General features: G+C 56.6%; 1 protein-coding gene across 1 annotated transcript; it reads left to right on the top strand.

Annotated features, from left to right (window-relative positions):
- Positions 1–3,118: 3,118 nt before the first annotated feature.
- On the top strand, positions 3,119–13,484 carry LOC149912393 (uncharacterized). The gene is made up of 19 exons (XM_090131052.1): positions 3,119–3,222; positions 3,492–3,613; positions 3,731–3,853; positions 3,988–4,153; positions 4,308–4,406; positions 4,559–4,707; positions 5,583–5,675; positions 7,015–7,122; positions 7,306–7,422; positions 8,055–8,183; positions 9,124–9,180; positions 9,352–9,474; positions 9,970–10,095; positions 10,404–10,457; positions 11,592–11,687; positions 11,861–11,984; positions 12,185–12,294; positions 12,756–12,908; positions 13,167–13,484. Exons 1-19 carry the CDS (start codon positions 3,198–3,200, stop codon positions 13,482–13,484), a joined length of 2,292 nt encoding a protein of 763 aa, XP_089987178.1. The 5' UTR covers positions 3,119–3,197.
- The last annotated feature ends 567 nt before the right edge of the window (positions 13,485–14,051 follow it).

Here is a 14,051-nt window from a genome sequence, read left to right as displayed (position 1 = left end):
CATTCCAGCAGTGACAGCACTGACATGAAAAGCAACCTGCATTCTGGATGGCCACGCAGATATTTATCAGCATGGAATGCAGGCTCTTTTCCTTTGGTAAGGGAAGTGGATGGCTAATTTTGAATACTTATGTGTGTGTGTGTGTGTGTGTGTGTGTGTGCGCGCCTCCTCAGGAAGACCTCTCTGCATTTGGTGATTTAAGTATCTCTAACTTCAGTGTGAAATTGGAAGCGTTTGTGTGCTTCCCTCAGAGAAAGGGAAGAGTGACTGGAGCATTTGCATTTGTTTAATCGGTGTTGTGTGCCTCCCTGGGGGGAGGTAAGGAGTTGCCTGAGCTTTTGAATATGTGCACCCCCTCCTCCCTTGGTGTAGGTCTTTCGTTGCATTGAAAAATGAGTGACAGCATCGCCAGCATGAACAGTGGAGATGTCTTATTTGTGTGATGTGTGATAGAAAGCTGCAGCCACAGCATGAATCACCTCTGATGATGCCCGCTGATCCTGAGAGAACACTGCTGTAGTTAGGGGGCTTCCAGAGTCGTTAAAACCTATAGGTATACAGAACTCCTCACTGTTGGAAAGTGCCTAAGTTTTGGTGAGAGATGTGTGTGTCTCTGGGATTACCTCTGATGGTTTGTGCTGAGGGCTCTCATGTAACACTGGTGTCACCACTCCTGAAGAGTCACCGGGTGGCAAACTGAGTGACTCTGATTGTTGTCTGAAATTGAAGGATGATGGAGGAGTTGCTAAACAAATCGCCCACGGTGAAACGTCTCCTATTTTGTGTGCTGCTGCAGCTCTGATGTTTGTTCCTCGTATGATTTACTCAATTTCTGCAAGGCCTTGTATCCTCCGTGTGCTTTGTAAGCACTTGTACTGATGGAGGAGTCCAACAGATCAGGGCAACATTTGTAGCCAAGCCCAAGAAACCTTTTACAATATATCTGACTCACCCGACAGATGGAAAGATTCGGTAGCTCTGCAGCACAGCACATGCTGAATGGAGGAAGAGGAAACCTGTGCTCTGCAATTCGTACTTCATGCCCAGTGCCTGTAAGATCAACACTGCAGAAGGGTGAGATATGAACAAAGGTGGCTGTCAAATATTCAGAGCTGTTCAGTTTGCCTTCCAGCGTTTCAGGCTCTTCTGTCCTGTAAGGGCAAGAGGATGCACACGTCGGAGAGCGTTCCCAGCCCTGGCACACCCCAGAGATCACTTTACTGCGTTCATTCCGTGGTATCCAGGGAACAGTCTGTCTGTGTGGAGTAGGTAGATTTAATTTCCCAAAATAAAACCTCACAGGTTCAGGTGTGGGAAGAAATAAAGTGGCATTTCTGATTGATGTCTCTCTGAAAATATTTATGAAGAGCCGTAACTGTGGCTGGTATATGAAGTACAGAACTTATTTATCTTTCCCCTCTTCTGGAGCATTAACAAGATGTCCTTTCATGGGCTGTGAGTTGGCTGTCGCAGCTCCACACCAACATCAATCGCATTCCTGCAGAGAAAGCTTTGGGGCTGGGTTCAGCTGGACATTTACATCACCTTGTACCATGATGTGTTGTTCTGATGAGCCTCTGGGAATTACACGTTTCCACTGGACCAGGTCAAGGCTTCCTAAAGATACAGCTCCCCTTTTCCAAACAGACAGAATGATAAGACCAAGTAATAAAAGGCAGTGCAGTGGAGTTTCCAATTCTGTTAAGCAGTCTCCTTTATTTCACTGTATCCATTTGCCTATACAGCAGTGCAGCCTATGGAGCCTGTGAGATGTTTAGCTATCCAGAGATAGGATGAGCTGAACTCCTCTTCAGGCTGCAGTTGTTTTGGTTACATCTATGAAGAGCATAATGGGGGCTTAGCTCACATAGAGCCACATTGCAAGCCAAAGCCCACCCAAAATGTTCAGTGTTGTCTTTCAGAACTGGGTTGGGAGCTCACACAGAGGTGTCAGGTCTGACGTGCAGTTTGAAAGAACCCATATCACATAGGAACAGCAGCCATTCCAGAAAGGTGAGATGCTTTTAGAGATGCTGTTCTGCATCATTCAGCCATTGGTTTTATGGCTTTGCATACCTGTCTTCAGAGGCATGCATTCTGCTTTCAAACTCTGTGCTGATTGTGCAGCTCTGGCAGCACATCTCCGTGAAGTAGATGCGGCTCTTCAGTTACTCAGCACAGAATAAATACGTGCCTTATATTTGGCAGCATTTTCTTCACAAATACCTTCCTGCTGAAGCATGCCTGATTTGTCATAGTTTTTCTTCTTGCTCATGTAACACTTTGAGCCTGTTCCTGCCTTATTTGTTTGGTGTTTTCCTTCACTTTATGTATGTTGCAGCCATTTGTTTTGTAACGAGTAACAGGAGCACGTTTCTAAAAGCACTCATAAGATGTGTTCATTTCATTTTATTTGTTATAAACATTTCTCCTTGGAATGTGTTTGGGTTTTGTGCCAATCTGACTGTAGCTGTTTACTTAGCACGGCACATTTCATTCCACTAAGAACCACTCTCTAACAAGATGAACTCATTTTGCACGAGTGAGTGTGCAATTATGGATTCTTTTCAAAAGTAGTGAAAATCCCTTCACTCTTAGAAAAGTTATTAAACTATGTTGATTGCTGACATTCTAGGCATCAAATGTAATTGAGCTATGCACATTTATTGTTTCAGAGCATCAGAATGGACAGAAAATTATTGTAATCATCCAGGAGTATGTTTTAGTTTCTACAGTGAGACAGGGAATTTCTACAGTAACCGTGGTATCCATTAGGATAGTGCTAATGTGCTGGTGCACCAGTATTGCTAAACTGCTGGTGTTTGGTAACCAAGGGCTCCTTCTGAGACCTAAATCTTAAAATTAAGCCATCGTGAAGTATTTTACCAGTTCAGGTCCTATTTATTAAGCCAGTAAAATGTCTGTATTACAACTTCATGGAAGGAATTCCGCATGGAACCGGAACCCCAGAGCCGAGTGCATCACAGAAGATGCTGCGTTTGGGGGCCTGCAGGGCTGCCCTGCGTGCTGCCTGGTCCCCAGCCATTCCCTGTGAGGTGACACTGCGCTGTGATGTCACAGTGGTACCTCGTGCGCCCTCGTGGCAGCGGTGGGAGCGGTGGCTCAGTCCGCTTGTGGGACCCGCAGGAAGCGGAACCAGAGAGAGCGTTGCGTCTACCTGGAGATTTCCTGCTGTCATGGAGCGGCTGAGAGCCCTTCGAGGTGAGTCCCTCCACCTCTCCGCACGCCGTGACGCCGCCCGAGCGCACGTGTGCCTCCAGAGTCAGTTCAGGCCGCGCCGGCAGCACCGTCCTCGCTCTGCTGAGCGCAGCTGCCCGCCGTGGTTTCCCCGGCACCCCAGCAAGGGGAAAGCTCCCTCCCCCGTCCCCGCCAACCGTGGGGCTGGAGGAGCGTTCCTCCCAGAGCCGGCCGGATGCTCGGCCCTGGCTCCGAGCGACACCGGCGGCAGCTGCTCCGCTCTTTGCTTCCAGGTCTCTTTGCCTGTGTGGGCTGCGTGCCCAGACGTACGCGTCGCAGGGAGAGAAGCAGGGTGCCGAGCCCTGTCCCTGCCTGCGCCGTGACTTCGCTGCTGCGGCGCCTGCAAGACCGGGAGGTGAGTCGGGGACGTCCGGCTGCCAACCATCCTCCCTCGCCCTCCCGGCCCGGTGCCACGGTCCCGTCGGGATGGGTGGCAGCGGGCAAAGCGAGCGTGCCCGATCCTTGTCCCCAGGGTGACCGAGCGCAGGCGTACCGTGAGCTGGAGGGCGCCCTGTGGGAAGATGACAGCCGCCCGCTGAGCGGAGTGGTGAACCGGCTGCTGGCAGAGGTGTCCCAGGACCTGACGGCAGCCCAGGTGAGGGGTCACTCCCGATGGCAAAGGGAGCCGCTGCCCACACTGGCGTTCTGCTGGCGGACGGCGATGGCTCAGCCCTTCCCAGGGCCTCGGGCGATCTCCTGTGCCGCGTGTCACCAGAGCCTCTTTTGCAGGGCGTGACCGGCCACGTGAAGACAGCTGCCGGCAATGTCCTGGTGGCTCTGGCTCGGACGCACTTCACCCTGGTGATGGCCGAGCTCCAGAGCCACCTGAAGGCCACGGGGGACGCGTCCAAGGAGTTTGTGCTCCTCACCCTGAGCCGACTCTTCAGCACCTCTGGTAGAGCGCCCTCAGCCCCCCGACATCCCCGACAACCGGGACAGGAGCCTCTCCCCTCCGCGCGCGATCTGCGTTGAGCTGGGGGATGCGGGGCTGCAGCCCCTCCTCCCTCACTGCCCAGACTCTGACTGCGGCCTCTCCTTCCTCTCTGCAGCTCCACAGTGCATCCCCTTCGTGCGGCTGATGCTGGCTGGCCTGCGCAGTGTGGTGGGCCAGGTGAGGAGCGGCCGGACCCTGCGCCTCGCTTGTGCTGGTGAGTGCTGGCTCCAGAGCAGGGGGCCTCGGGACAGCCCTTGCACCTCGCCCTGCTGCAGGCTCTCACAGGCTGCCTTTTCTCTCACTCTCTTTAAACACAGAAAATAACAATTACTATTCATATATGTTTCTTTAATTTTGTTTTCTCAGTTGTGAAACAGTGGCTGGACGGAGTGAAGATTCACTTGTCCTCTGGATCCCAATGCCCCTGGCCTGCCATGGAGAAAGAGCAGATCTATGAGAACCTTCAGGAGCTGCTCTTCTCTGTGCTGAGGAACTGGAAGGACTGCCAGGAGGAGGTGAGCCTTGCTGCGCTCCCAGCCCAGGGTGGCAGCAGGGCACCCATGTGGCAGCTCTGTCTGTGCCCAGTGGGCTGGCAGCTGAGCAGTGATGGGAGGGAGTGGGCTGGCTCTGCAAAGGGCCCCGAAGTGGCTCTGTGGCAGGGAGCAGCTGCATGTCACAGCACTGTGGCAGGAAGAGCTGGGGATGAGGGTCTGGGGAAAACCTGCCTGCCCTCCAGAGCGAGCCCATCCCCTGCTGGGCGTGGGGGTGTGGGGAAGGGGAAGGGAAAGAGAAAGCCTTCTCTGTAGGAAGGGCAGACCTTTGGTCTTTGATGCCGGGCCTCTGCCATCCCTCTCCAGGACAAACAGGCCGTCCTCGGGGCCGTGGCTGCCATGCTGGATGTTCTCCTGCAAGAGGAGCTGCACCAAGAGCACGTCTGGGAGCAGCTCCTCTGGCTTGTGCACCCGTGTCAGGAGATCCAAGACACCTGCAGGGTGGCCAAGGTGAGACGCTGTGCAGGGCTCAGGGTGGACGTGGGGCCAGTGCAAGTGCCACGAGGGGTCGGGGGGTGCAGGGAGGAGGTGGGGAGCCCTTGGAGAAAGGAGGAATGGGTGCCTGAGAGCCTGAGGAGCTCTGTGCTAGCAACTGGGGGGACCACATCCAGTTGCATCTGATGGGGGAGAAGAGGGCTGCTGGGTGGGAAATGCCTGCAAATGATGCTCAAGCATGGCTCGATTGAGAGCAGAGAGACTCTCGGTGCTGCTGGGAGGTGGGGGATAAAAAGCCTGTGCAGGAGCTTCTCCCTGCAGAGAAACAATTGGGAAAGAGGTTTTCCACTCCCAAGTGGCTAGATGTGGCTTCATCCCTTTCTTCCTCTCCTTGTCTCTTGCAGAGCCTCACTGTCTTCCTGGAGGCCTTAGAGGGCACTGAGTCTGTCATCCAGAACGACAAGTTTCTGGACGTCATGAGTGCCGTGTTCTACCAGGTAAGGGGAGCCTATCCCTGTGCCCACAGCAGTTTCCCTCTTACCTAAGTCTGAGGAGGACTGCAAAGGTCTGAGCCCCTGACTAATGCAGCTGAGCCTTGGCTCCTGCATGCTCACGGCTGTTCCAGAGCCGTGCCTGTCCCCCCAGGGATGCTGTGAGGCAGGCTGGGTTTGGTCTGCCTGTTCTCTTCCTGAGAATGCCCAGGGAGATGAGAGCAGGCAGCACAGCGTCTTTTCCGTCCTCAGTGCTGATGTGATTTTCTCATATGGACTTTGTTCCCACAGCTCTATGACAACACCAAGCAGCACAGCGAGGCTGATCGAGCGGAGCTGACCCACTGCATCATGCTGCAGGGTAAGGAGAGGAGCTTTGGCAATGCTTGCAGTGCCCTTGCCAAAAGGGCCTCTCTCACAAACCTCGGGAATGGGCGTGAGTTTCTTGCTAACATAGCGTGGGATTTCCTCCCTGCAGCCCGGATCTGCCCAGAGGAAATGGTCCTGTTTCTGCAGTCACAGCTGGGCGAGGACTGGGAGGCTGGACGCGTGGCAGCACTGGGTCTGCTCGGTGCTCTGGCTCGCTCTGATGGTCAGTACCACAGGCTGGGACTTCCAGGGATCCCCTCTGCCATCAGGGTTGTGGCTCCGCTCATGCTTCTGTGCATCTCTTGCAGAGCCCGTGATGATGGAGAAGCTGCCCCAGGTGGTTGAGGCTGTGCAGTGTCTGTGCAGCGACCTCAGGATCCGGGTGAGCTGCTTTGGGAATAGAAAGTGTTGTTGGGGTGGTGATGCTGCTGCCAACACGGGCAGGGCTGGGGTGACTAGAGAGGTGCTGGGGCATTGACCACACGGTCACGATGGCTCCTGTGGGAGAGCAGGCAGAGTGGAGCGGGCAGGTCCCTGTGCTGTGCTTGGAAAGTGCACAGCCTGGTGCTAAGGCCTGGCCCTCACCTCAGGAGCCAAGGCTCCTCCTCTGCTCCTGTTGTCTCTGCTCGTGCCCAAAGGGCTGCCCCGATGAGCAGGTGGCTTCCCTTTGCCTTCTGACCTGAAAAATCACACCCTCAATTGACCACTGGCAGGTGAGGACGGCAGTTCTGCATTTCATCGAGGACCTGCTCAGTTCGAACACCCGGAGCTGCTCAGCCTGGGATGTGGTGGGGCACATCTTCACTGAGTTCAGCCGCACCGCTGGAAGAAGGGTAAGGACAGTGGGCAGCATCTTCTTTGGGAAGACCTGTGCTGCTCAGAGGGTGGCACAGAAGCACCGCTGGGGCCGCACCTGAGCCTCCTGAGAGGCTCCTGAGAACTGAGGTAACCGGGTTTCAACACCGTTGTTGTGCAGGCAGCTGGAGACCTTTCTGCCCGGGAAGCCCAGGAGGAAGGAGCTCTGCAGGAGCTGTGCATGGACATCCTGGGGTCTCTGGACGTCTCTGCGACAGGGATGTCCAAAGTAAGTCACATCTGCCCTGCTGCTGCTCCTTGCCTTTGCACCACCTGTTCCTCATCCCACCACCCCAGGTCTCTCCTCCAGCGTGCTCTGAAGCACGCAAGACTCAGGGAAATTCACAGAGTCCTCTTCGTCTCTGAGCGGAGGCAGGAATGCTGACACGCTCAACTGCCTCGTTCCCGACAGCTCCTGTGGCCACGGCTGCTGCTGTTCGTGGTGCCAGCCCAGCACACCGGCATGCTGATCCCGGTCTCGCGCTGTGTCCGAGCCCTGGCCGAGAGAGAGGATCTGACAGGACGGCGAGTAGAGGAGCTGGATCCCCATTTCCTCAGCTCCATGTTTCAAGGTAGGAGCAGAAACTCTGCCAGTGAGCTCTGCTGACCTGTGCTACCACCCAGAAGGGACAGCGGAGCTGCGCGTGGCTGGGCACGGAGCGTCTTGGAGTCTGACTCAGCACTTTTTTCTCCTCACAGGCCCACGACTGACTCCCCAGACACTGCTGGCGCGCCTGCTGGTGAGTAGATGCTCCAGAGCCCAGTGCCACCAGCCCCCGGGAGGAAGCAGCACGGCCACGGGCAGAGCTGTTGGCTGCTTCCATCCTGGGGGGAAGCCGCTGCTCTTGCTGCAGAAGTGACCCTGCTTCTCCTTGCTCTCGCTCAGGTGGTGGCAGGGAGCCCTGTTGCAGGCAGCGAACTCCAGGCCGCTGCCTTACAGCTGATGCAAAACCTCCACAGCAGGTTCCACAGAGCTGTGGGGGCCATGTGGGCCGCTGAGATCCCCCTGCTGCTGCAGTGTCTCCAAGGTAAAGTGCTGGTGGGGAGGGAGAGGCGGAGGCAGGGAAGGGCGGGAGTGAAAATGCAGCTCTCTCTGCAGGGTGGCAGAGGGGAAGCATTGCCTGCAGCCCAGTGCTTGCTCTGCTGCTGTTCCCATTCCAGGGAGACAGCGCTGAGGCCCGGGGATCTTTCCCCCTGGGGATCTGCCCCTTCCAGGACACGGATGGGCCCTTCACGTCCCCTCAGTTAGTTCTGTGTTCCTGCGGGGACAGTGTTTGTGGGGAGGGACAAGTCAGTTTGTGGAGGGGGTGCGGGTCCCAGCTTGGCAGTGTCAAGTGCCCAGGCCAAGCCAGGTTTGCAGCAGCTCTTCTTCTGTGCCTTGATCCCAAGTAAGGGTCTTTTTCTTCCTGTTGCTGTGCAGGGAAAGATGAGAGCTTCCTGGACACTGCAGGGTGGGAGCGCCGTCTGCTGAAGGTACAGCACTGCTGGGTGCAGAGAAGTGCTTGCCTGCCCCAAGTAGCAACGCTCCCATATGAGCCACCACGGGACAGGAACAGCCTCTCCAGTGCTGCTGAGGAGCCTTTGAGGCGCTGCCTCTTCCGCTCTGTCCCAAGCCCAAGGGGGGTCTTAGGAGAAGAGCAGCAGGCACTTTAATGGAGGGAATGCTGGGGGAGCTGGGAGAAGAACTGTTCTTCCAGACACCTCTCCCCAGAGGGCTGCAGCAATTGGGAGTGAGGGAAGAGGCAAAGGGCAAGGGAACATCGTCTTCTCCTGTTCTCCAACAGTTCCTCGGGGCGTCAATGGACACCATACGGGATGAGGCCTGGACCGAGGCCCTGAGCTGTGAGCTGAGCCGGTGGCTGAGCAGCTCTGCCAGCAGCTCTGCAGAAAAGGTGAGTTCCCCCCGGCTCCACCCAGCGGTGCAGCTGCAGGTGTCCAACTGGGGCTGGGGCTGCGGCTGGTGCTCTGCCCACGCGGGATGCTGGTGCTGCTTCCCCAGTCTGTGCCCCCAGAGGGCCTTTCCCTGCAAGCTGCCCAGGGATGGATAAAGCTCGGCCCTGCAGCTGCTCTCAGCGACTCCCAGGGAGCGTGGCTCCTTCCACCTGGCCCTCCCCCAACAGGTTAAGCTGCTGCCACATCTCACCTTCTTCCTTCCCTTCCCCTGCAGTCTTTCCTGTACAAGGCTCTGGGCACAGTGCTGGGAGCCTGTAAGGGAGTCCTCCACGTCCAGGAGAAGCTGCTGCAGCACCTGGAGGAAGCAAACGCGGAGGACCCATGTGAGGCCCAGGTGAGCCCTGCTCTCCTCCAGCTCCTGCGAGCATCCCCGCTCCGTCCCTGGGGCAGAGGGCTTCTCCTGGCCCTGCTCCGCGCCTTTCCATCTCCTCCCTGCTGCCCTTTTCCTCAGGAGAGGATCTGTAGATTCAGGCCTGTGCCAACTGCCCCTTGTTCCTTTGTGCAGGGAATGGTCTCTCTTCTCAGCCACGCAGCTGAGAGTAACTTCCAAGCAGTCCTGGCCACGCTCACCACGTTTGCGTCCAGGCTGTGCAAAGGCCGCAACGCGAGGATTTCCAGGCGCAAGAAGGTAAAGCGTTACGGGTTTCCATCTTGGCATTCTTCTGCCTTATTTTCTGCCTTGGAGCCCAGGTGCATCGCGGGGCACTGGGGGCCGTTGAGCGAGTGTCTCAAGGCATTTCTTCCCACACAGATGGAGCTGGACAGCACGAGAGCTCAGGCCACACGCAGCGCTCTCGTGCTCGCCCACGGCAGCTTGGCACTGCGTGCCTCCAAGGAACAGCTGCTCGCCCACCTGGAGGGAGACATCGTGGGCAACATCCTGATGCTCTACAGCTGCAGCTGCCGGGTGAGAGCTCAAAGCGTGCCAGGGTGTCTGAGCGCCCAGCTGCAGCCCCTTCACAAGCGGGGATGCTGAGAGGGGCCTTCCCTTTCCAACGGTCCCCCGGGGAATGGTTTGTGCCCAGATGAAGACCCAAGCCCTTCCCTTAGCGTTGCCCTGTCCCCCTTGCAGCCCTTGTCCCATCCCGCAGTTCAAAGAATGTTCTTCTCTCTTGGGCCTCAGGACCTGCAGAATAACCTCGCGCTGGTGCAGAGCATCACCGACTTCAGCTCTGCCTTCCAAGCAGTCGTGGGTGATTCTGCATCCTTTAACCCCTCCTTGAAGGGAAAGCTTCTGGAGATCCTGATGGTGAGTGCCTAGAGGCAGGGCTGTCTGCAGCGGAGTTCTGGGCTGTGCCACGCAGCCCACTTCCCTGGGGGCACACAGGTCTCCATCAGCCACACGTCTCCAGCTGGTGGGGACTTTGGGTGCTGGATGCAGCGGCTGGGCAGCGGGCTAGGTGCACCAGCTGTCGAGCTGCTGCATCCTGCAGTGCTTCCATGGGAAACATGGGAGTGATGGGGCTGGTGTGTGGCAGTTGTGCCTGTCTCGGAGCCGGGTGGAAAAGCTCTCATGTGCCCCCTGCCCACCTTGACAGTGTCTCTCTGGACTTGCAGGACCTGCTGAAGAAATATTATTCGGGCATCTCTGTCTCCCCAGTGCCCCTCAAGGTGGTCCTGGCCCTGGAGCAGTTGAGGTAAGGTCCCCATTTTGGGTAGCTCCTGAAGGTCTGGAGGGGGTAGGGGGCGAGGAGCCGTATCTATAGGAGTGAAGACTGGGCTGTTGTGCCCAGCGGAGTTGAGGTTCTGGGCAGGGAGAAAGGCCCTGGTGCTCCTGTCCCCTGGCAGGGAAGAGAAGGGAGAGTTGGGGTCTCCTTCCCTTCAGAGAGGGAGCTGGTTCACTGCTGCCGGGGAGGAGGTGGGCGCTGCTGGAACTGAAGACAGTGCTCAGCAGCAGGAGCTGGGGGTATTGGCTTGGTAGCTGTCGATTAGGAGAAAGTCAGATGCTGTCTGAACCAGACTGGAGAGCACTGCTAAAGGCCCTTTCTGATTTCTCTTCCTTTCTTCCTCCTGTCAGCAAGCTGAAGCCCTGTTTTGAAAGCAAGGACATGCGGGAGATGTTGGTCCTGTGCTGCAAGAACATCGTGACGCACCCTTCAGCAGAGATGATGCTGAAGATCAGGAAGTCACAGCATGCAGCGCAGTACCTGCAGGTAACCTGCCGTAACTTTCCCGGCCACCTCTCGGTCAAACCCGACCTCAGCACACACAGCCTATGTTTTGGCAGCAGCTGTGATGCTAAACCTCACTGCCCTCTTCTGCTTTCAGCTTCAGCAAACGTCCCTGAAAGCTCTGGGCCGGCTCATGGCGGTTCTGCTCAAGACAGAACCCACCGGCAGCTTCTTTCAGAACATAGTGCATGTGAGTATGTGTGGGGCAAGGGAGAAAGCATGGTGCCTGTCGGCAGTGGGGGCAGATCTGGGGACTGAGAGGGTGATCAGAGGGGAGCAATCTCCTGCTGACGTGCCAGCTCACTGCGAGCTCGGAAATGGGCAGAGCGATGGGCCCTGCAGGGGAAAGGCAGGAGCCAGCCCCTGGCAGGCCACAGCCGAGGAAAAGCTCCCGGGTTAGCAGGCAGGATGACTGCAGAGAGCGGGGGCAGCAGTGCCGGTGCTCAGTGAGGCTGGAGGCCACGTGGAGCCACAGGGCAGCCTTGGGGGAAAGTGCTGGGGAAGGAGGGACAGGGAGAGGGGTGGCAGGAGGGAAAGCAAAGATGTCCTCAGTGAGACAGATGCTCTACCCCAGGTCCTGCAGAAATCCTTGGTGTCGCAGAACGTGTGGGAGCGCAAGAGGGCCCTGCAGACCTGCTCCCAGCTTCTGGCTGTTTGCGAAGAGCTTCGAGTGAGTAAAGAGCCCCACCGCATGCCCCCTGCTCCCTCCCCAGAGCCCCTGAGCTGGAAGGCGAGCTCCGCCCAGCTGTGCATGCTGTGCCACGGCGTGAGGAAGGCACAGGCGGAGAAGCCAGGGAGAGCCGGGGCTGCCTACAGCTTTCTTCCTGCCTCTCACCCCTGCAGAGAGCAGATGCCTGCGAGCACTTTGGCTCCCTGGTGGGATTGCTGGCGCCTCTGACGTGCGACCCCATGCCTGCATCCCGCCAGTTGGCTGTCTCCTGTCTGAGCTCCCTTCTCCGAATCCAAGGTGAGCAGAGCAGGTTGCACCAGCCCTCTGCCCTCCTCCGTAGCACTGCCAGAGCCCATGGGCTGGGCCCTGTTTACAGGAGGGAGAGGCACCGTGCACAGCTCTCTTCTCGTCCCCACCCTGTCCTCTGTCTCTCCCCCGTGGAGAGCGGTTCCATTTCCAGAAGCATGACTTCCCTTTTCTCCCTGGGCTCTTTCCAGCCAAAGCAGCCAATGGAGTCATGGAGCCAGGAGACATCGGGAGCCTGTCTGAGGGACTGCATGCCTGCAGCACTGTCTCTCAGCTCCAGACCACGTCCAAAATGGCCATGGTAAGTGGACCCAGAAAGGGGTGGTGGGATCTCTGTGCGGAGGCTTCTGCACGACTCTGTGCTGCTCCCAGCCTTTCACACCGTTTCCAAAATGAGCTGTCACCCTAAGACCGCTGTTCTCAGCAAGCAGCAGGAGGCTCTGAGCTATGGCTGGCCTTCAGGCACGCAGTGCAAGGGGCTGACTCCATGATGTGTGTGTGTGTGTGTGTGTGTGTGCGCACTTGTGTGCATGTGTGACTGTGGCTGCTGGGAGGTAGGCTTTGCATGTCAGCAGACACCATGGGTGCAGAAGCTGAGCGAAGGCTCAGCCGCCTTCCGTGTAAATAGCAGGGTACGGACAGCAGGAGCGTTGTGAATGGCCGGCAAGCCACTGAGCTAAGAATGCCCTCCAGCCTGCTTTGTGCTCTGAAGAGCTGCGCAGAGCAGTGATGGGATCTCTCCTGCTTCTCATCTCTCTGCAGATCGTGTGCAGAAACTTCCCCGTCGAACGCACCGTCGACTTCATGATGGCCACCAAGGAGACCATCCGGAAAGCCACAGGAGTGCGCGTGCGTGCTGCTGGGAAGTGGGTGACCACCTTTCTGCAGATGCATGGGAAGGACATCTGTTGGAACGTAAGAGACTTTCTTTCTTCCACGTGTCTTGGTTTGTTTCTGGCTGTTGCACCATGCCCTGTGCCGTCTGCTCTGGTACTAAAGCAGCACAGCCTGAGCGCAGAGCCAGGGCTTGGACAGGGGGGCTGGTTTGAAATTTAGGCTTAGGCGTTGCAGCATGTCAAGGGAGCAGGCACTGCTCACGCGCTGAATGTCCATGGTCAGGCCCTGCAGAGTCCAGGATGCAGCAAGTCATTCCTTCTCCCCTTCTTCTTCCAGGTGCCACCCATCCTCTACATCCTGCGCAGCTGCGCGTCATCTACGCAGCAGAGCACGTTCGTGCCCTTCCTGTGCCAGGCGGTGGTCATCCTCACCCGCTGTCACACTGAGGCCGTGATGAACAACTTCTCCCGGCCGCCTGGACCCACAGACAGGTACTGGCACTCCTGCCTTTGCTGTTGTTGTAGCTTGCCTCTGCCAGAGGGATCCAGGGAGGAGGCAGCTTTTCTTTTTTCCTCTCAAAGTCTGTGTGAGGTGGAAATTACTCAGTCACAACTTGAGACTCTCCATTTTCTAGTGAGACGTGGAAGAGAATAAGAGAGTTTTGCCTTCAACGGTGGAGCCAGTAGAAGAAAAAGGAAGAAAAAGAAAAGGAAACGAAAGGAAAAAGAGAAAATGAAAGAAGAGAAAAAAGAAAAAAAGAGAAGAAGATGAGAAGGGGAGTAGAAGGGAGAGGAGGGAAAAGGGAAAGGAGAGGGAATGAGGAGGAATGAGAGGAAAGGGGAGGGAAGAAAAAGGGAATGAAAAAGAGAAATTTAAAATGAGCAGAGGAGAGGAGAGGAGAGGAGAGGAGAGGAGAGGAGAGGAGAGGAGAGGAGAGGAGAGGAGAGGAGAGGAGAGGAGAAGAGAGGAGAGGAGAGGAGAGGAGAGGAGAGGAGAGGAGAGGAGAGGAGAGGAGAGGAGAGGAGAGGAGAGGAGAGGAAAAAGGGAAGGAAAAAGGGAAGGAAAAAGGGAAGGAAAAAGGGAAGGAGGGGAAAGGAGGAGAGAAAAGAGGAGAGGAGAGGAGAGGAAAAAGGGAAGGAAAAAGAGAAGGAGGGGAAAGGAGGAGAGAAGAGAAAAAATAGAAATGAAGAGAAGAGAAGAGAAGAGAAAAGAGAAGAGAAG

The sequence above is a fragment of the Phasianus colchicus genome, chromosome Z (genome assembly GCF_987193195.1).
Source record: "Phasianus colchicus chromosome Z, bPhaCol1.hap1.1, whole genome shotgun sequence".
NCBI lineage: Eukaryota > Metazoa > Chordata > Aves > Galliformes > Phasianidae > Phasianus > Phasianus colchicus.
The sequence above is the reverse complement of the archived record's forward strand: the minus strand, read 5'-3'. Positions and strand labels throughout refer to the sequence as shown.